General features: G+C 36.1%; 1 protein-coding gene across 1 annotated transcript in view; it reads right to left on the reverse strand.

The window, feature by feature from the left end:
- The window catches only part of LOC103679222 (eukaryotic translation initiation factor 2 subunit 3, Y-linked), a gene marked incomplete at its 5' end in the record, with an annotated part of 21,485 nt that extends 18,792 nt beyond the window's left edge, over positions 1-2,693 (reverse strand). The window contains 2 exon segments of the mRNA XM_008708730.2: positions 2-43; positions 2,528-2,693. Coding sequence (XP_008706952.2) covers positions 2-43; positions 2,528-2,693 — 208 coding nt within the window.
- Between the last annotated feature and the right edge of the window lie 2,849 nt (positions 2,694-5,542).

Below are 5,542 nucleotides of genomic sequence, written 5' to 3' on the forward strand. Positions count from 1 at the left end.
AGATGTTCAGAAGTCTGAGGTTGAGGACAGGATTCATTACCAGCTAAATTGATGATGAAAAATAAAAAACAAAGAAAATGAGTAATAAGAATTAGCTGACATCCAAGAGACTTTTGTATGTATCAATCAAAGCAGATTCTTTATACCATTGCCAAGGATCTCTGTGAGGCCCTGTTTAAACTTCACAACTCACTTCCCTGGATTCTCTCAGCCTTTTAAACCCTTATCCTAGGCACAATGCTTGAATTTAACAAATTTGGCTTTTTTCAAAGTCTTCATAGCTTTCACTCTGGTTCTATCCAGTCTTGAGATATTCTGGCTCAATGTGGAGAATAGTTAAGAGGGGAAATAGCTTAATGCTATTTATGAATTATAATTATCCAAGCCTAGAAGACAACCACAAAGATGTCTCCTAGTAATCCCCATGCTCTGATAGTCACACCCTTGTAAAATCCCTCCCTTTAAATACTTGATGGTTCTACTGAAGTCATCCAATAACAAAGAAAATGTTGCAAAAGTGACGGGATCTCACTTCTCAACTTAGATCACAAAGACTCTGGCTTCCCACTTGGAAGTTCTTGTTTCTCTCAAAACAAGTGAAATGTTAATGAAGACAACTGGACAACTTATGGAAAGGCTCATGTGAGAAGAAACTGAGGTCTGAGTGAACTTAAAATCAGACTCTCCAGCCCCAGAAGTCTTGATATAACTGCAGCTCTTGCTGACAGATTACTGTAAATTTAGAGATCTTTAGCTAGAAACAACAAAACCCTGGTCACAGAAACAATTATTAAATATTTGTTATTCTAAGCTGCTAGGTTTTTTTTTTTTTTAAAGATTTTATTTATTTATTTGACAGAGATAGAGACAGCCAGCGAGAGAGGGAACACAAGCAGGGGGAGTGGGAGAAGAAGAAGCAGGCTCATAGCGGAGGAGCCTGATGTGGGGCTCGATCCCAGAACGCTGGGATCACGCCCTGAGCCAAAGGCAGACGCTTAACAGCTGTGCCACCCAGGCGCCCCAGCTGCTAGGTTTTGAGGTACATTGCTATATGCAACAGATAGCAGATACGGCTATTAATAACAAAAAGGAAAACACTATCTGCAAAAATAACCAACTACATATTATAAACTACATAATTTTTAGTACCCCAGTGATTATCTTCTCCAAGTTGTGATATTAAGTGCCTTGTACTCCATGAAAAGTATACTCTTGCGTAGGAAAACCATTTGGCCTTGCCTAAATTGGTCTAGCTTTGTCTTGGGCTTCCTAAGACAAAACTTACCGTTTCTGATAAGAGTGTCCTTATTTAGGTTTGGGGTGAACTACACCAGATCTTAGGATACGGTGCCAAACCTGGTAATCTTAGAGGATGGCTATGCCAGAAAAAGCCTGATTTAGGTGAGGGTAACTGGGGACATGAGGCATGGAGACTAAGATCAACTATGAGGGCAATTTGTTACTTATGCTTATATAACGGAACCTCGGCAGAAACTCCCGACACTGAAACTCAGGTGATTTTCCTTGGTTTGGAATATTTCATGATTGGTATTATTAATACTATAAATGATGCTGAGAGAATAACCTCTGCCTCCAGAGAAAGAACAATGGAAGTTTCAGGATTGAAACCCTCTTGGACTATGCCCTAAGTGTCTCTCCCTTTAGCTCAGCTTAATTTCCATTCTCTTCCTATAATAAATCGTAAGTATTGCAAGATAACAGCTTTCAATGAGATATGAGTCTAATAAATTATCAACCTAAGGATGGTTTAGGGAATTTCCTAAACTTGCATTTCGTGTCAGAAGTGAACACATTTAACTTTACATTTGGCCTGAAACTCCATGTAGCGTCCAATGACAAAATCTCTTGACAGTTCACACAGGTAAGAAAACGAAACCCTGTGTTTGAAAACCTCCATGCAAGCTCTGATGTCAGCATTTCATATGACTGTGAGCTGTATCTAAAAAAACATTATTCAGTAATTCCATGGACAGTCCAGAGACATTAAAAAATACCCTCTTCCGGGGCGCCTGGGTGGCGCAGCGGTTGGGTGTCTGCCTTCGGCTCAGGGCGTGATCCCGGCGTTCTGGGATCGAGCCCCACATCAGGCTCCTCTGCTGTGAGCCTGCTTCTTCCTCTCCCACTCCCCCTGCTTGTGTTCCCTCTCTCGCTGGCTGTCTCTGTCGAATAAATAAATAAAATCTTAAAAAAAAAAAAAAAATACCCTCTTCCAACGCAGCATACCTGTATAAGAAAAACTCTAAATAAAACAATAGTAGGAAGAATGCACTATTGACTTAAAAATGATTTTTGGGGGGGAAGTGGGACATACTACCATAATAATTCTCAGTAGATATCAGCCCCAGGTTCATCTTGCTTGGTATTTTATCATAGTTGGCACACATGGATATTAATTTGGGTGACCTATTAGTTCCCATTTATGGCCAATAAAGGCCCTAGCTCCCCTTTAAATACTGCATTTTGGACTGGTTCCACAGGGATTTGTCAAACCAATTCTGATATTTACCTATGAGCAGAAGAGCTGCATCCATTACTGCTGCACCATTCAGCATAGTAGCCATTAAAATATCATGGCCTGGACAGTCAACAAAGGAAACATGTCTAACAATCAAGAAACAATCAGTTTTAAGATTAATTAATATTTGGATACTCAAGTTATTGCCTTCCAACAGTTAAATCACTTCAAAAGTAATTAATCTTGATGCAAAGTGGCTTCAAAACTTGATGCTTCCAGAATTTTGAAATGAGATTACCAGCTGAAATTAAAAGGACTAAATGTCATTACAATGCAAATAAAATTACTCATTTACAGACAGAACTTATCCCAAAACAAGGCTCAAATAACCTTAGGAAAATTCCCAAAGACAAATATCAAAATGAGGAAGATGAAGATGTTATATAATGTATACTGAAATATGATTGATTTGAAAGCCAAACCTAATGAAATACAAAAGCTGTGTTTATTTGCCTACCATATCTGCTCTTCATATCTTTCTCATTTCCTAGTTGAATCATTCATTTTTAACTGTTGAGTTTGTGAAAGTTCTTCACACCTTATAGTCTCTTATTAGACATATGATTTGCAAATTGTTAACTCTTAAGGAATGCAGGAATTGGGGTGCCCATTCCCCGTATAGTTGAAAAACTGTGTGCAACTTCAGACTCTCCCAAAACTTAACTACTAATAGCCTACTGTTGACTACAAGCTTTATCAATAACATAAAGTCAACTAACACAGAGTTTGTATATGTATTATATTCTGTATTTCTATTATGTTATTAGGAAAATTAAAAGGAAAAAATTGTACTTATTGAAAAAAATTGTGTGTAAATGAACTCTTGCAATTTATATTCATGTTGTTCAAGAACTAATGTATTATCCCTGGGTCAGTAGCTTTTCTTTTCATCCTCTTAACAGATCTTTTGCAGAGCAATTATTTTTAATTTTGATGAACTGCAATATTCCAACCTTTCCTTTTTATGGATTACACCTTAGCATAATATCTAAAAACACCTCAAGTCCTAGGTCTTAAAAATTTTTGCCTAGATTTCTTTTTAAGAGGTTTACCTGATCTATTTAATACTCAAATATACGTACATTTTGTGCATGTACTCAAAATGCGAATATACAGAAATGTTGAGTAAAAAGTGTACATTTTGTTTTTGTTTTAATTTTAATTTTTTAAAGTAATCTCTATGTCCATTGTGGTGCTTGAATTCATGATCTTGAAATCAAGAGTCGAATACTCCACTGACTGAGTCAGCCAGGCACCCTGAAGTGTACAATTTGAGTAAACAGGTGTCTGGTTTAAAACCAGACGTTTTTTGTTTTTTTTTTTTGATGACAGACATTGAATTATTTTAGTACTATTAACTGAAAAGCCAATAATCCACTGACTTTTTTAGTTTTGTAAAAAAAAAAATCACTTAGACATCTTTTTATGAAATCTACTTCTTGTTTCTCTGACTGTATTCCACTGACTTAGCCCATCCTTCACCAGCAATATACAATTTGAGCAGTTAGCATCTTTATAAAGTATTATAATCTACTTCTAAGTATCATAAGTATTATAATTATAATCTCATTTCTAAGTATTATACTATTTCTTTCAGAGCTGTGTAATTTTCCATAAGTGCTCTATGTATTTTACAAATAATTTTACATTTAAGTATTTCATCTTTCCAAGAGATTTAAGTAGAGTATTCTACTTTTTTTTAAAGATTTTATTTATTTATTTGACAGAGATAGAGACAGCCAGCGAGAGAGGGAACACAAGCAGGGGGAGTGGGAGAGGAAGAAGCAGGCTCCTAGCAGAGGAGCCTGATGTGGGGCTCGATCCCAGAACGCCGGGATCATGCCCTGAGCCGAAGGCAGATGCTTAATGACTGAGCCGCCCAGGCACCCCTAAGTAGAGTAATTTAAATTTCATATATGCATTCATTGGTAGTAAACAGAAATATAATTTTTGTTAAGTTAATCTCATATCCTGAAACCTTGGTTAAGTTTTTTTAGATACCTTGGGAACTTCTATGTAGATAAATGGTGTCAACTGCCAGTGATAAAGTTTTCTTTCTTTCCAATGTCTATGTCTTTTATTAGTTATTATTTTCTTGCCTTACAGCAGAACTTCTAGTACTATGCTTAAAAAAATGGTGAGAGAAGGTATCTTTGCATGTATTATTCTGAACTGATGGTGAAACATTTAGTCTTTTACCATTTTCACATGAGGTTTATAGTAGCAGTTCTTACCAACATGAAGAAATTTGTCTCTATTCCTAGTTATCAAGTTGGATTTTTTTCTCATCAATTTATATTAACATACAATTTTTCTTCTTAGTCTGTTGATAAGGAGAATATCACTGAATGTTCTGCAAACACTAATGGTTACCCCGTACAATGAATACCTATTTTGTCATGCTATTTAAGTCTTTTACATATTACTCAATCTTATGTGCTAAACATAAGTAACCTTTGTGCCTATATTCATTTAGAATACTAAACTACAGTTTTTTCTTTTTCTTTTCTCTTTTTGTACTGTCTTTGATTTTGGCATCAGGGTAGCACTGCATTTACAAACCGAGTTGCTTGTCCTGCTCTGTCCTCTTCCAGTGCATATAATTCACACTATTTCTTATTTAATGTTCAGTAGAACTCTGCATTAAAACCATGAAGACGTGAAGACTTCTTTCTTTTTTTTTAAATTTTCTTTTAAGATTTTATTTATTTGTCAGAGAGAGCACAAGCAGGGGGAGAGGCAGGCAGAGGGAGGAGCAGACTCCCTGCTGAGCAGGGACCTCGACACAGGGCTCGATCCCAGGACCCTGAGATCATGACCTGAGCTGAAGGCAAACGTTTACCTGACTAAGACACATAGGTATCCCCTTTCTCAAGGTTTTAAAATATAAATTCAACTTATTTAATAGTTATGGGATATTCAATTTAAGTAATTCATATTGGGTTATAATATTGACTTATAATAGTCTACATTATTGAACATATCCATGATCTTATCTATGTTCTC

The sequence above is a fragment of the Ursus maritimus genome, assembly GCF_017311325.1.
Source record: "Ursus maritimus isolate PB19 chromosome Y unlocalized genomic scaffold, ASM1731132v1 scaffold_Y3, whole genome shotgun sequence".
NCBI classification, from domain to species: domain Eukaryota; kingdom Metazoa; phylum Chordata; class Mammalia; order Carnivora; family Ursidae; genus Ursus; species Ursus maritimus.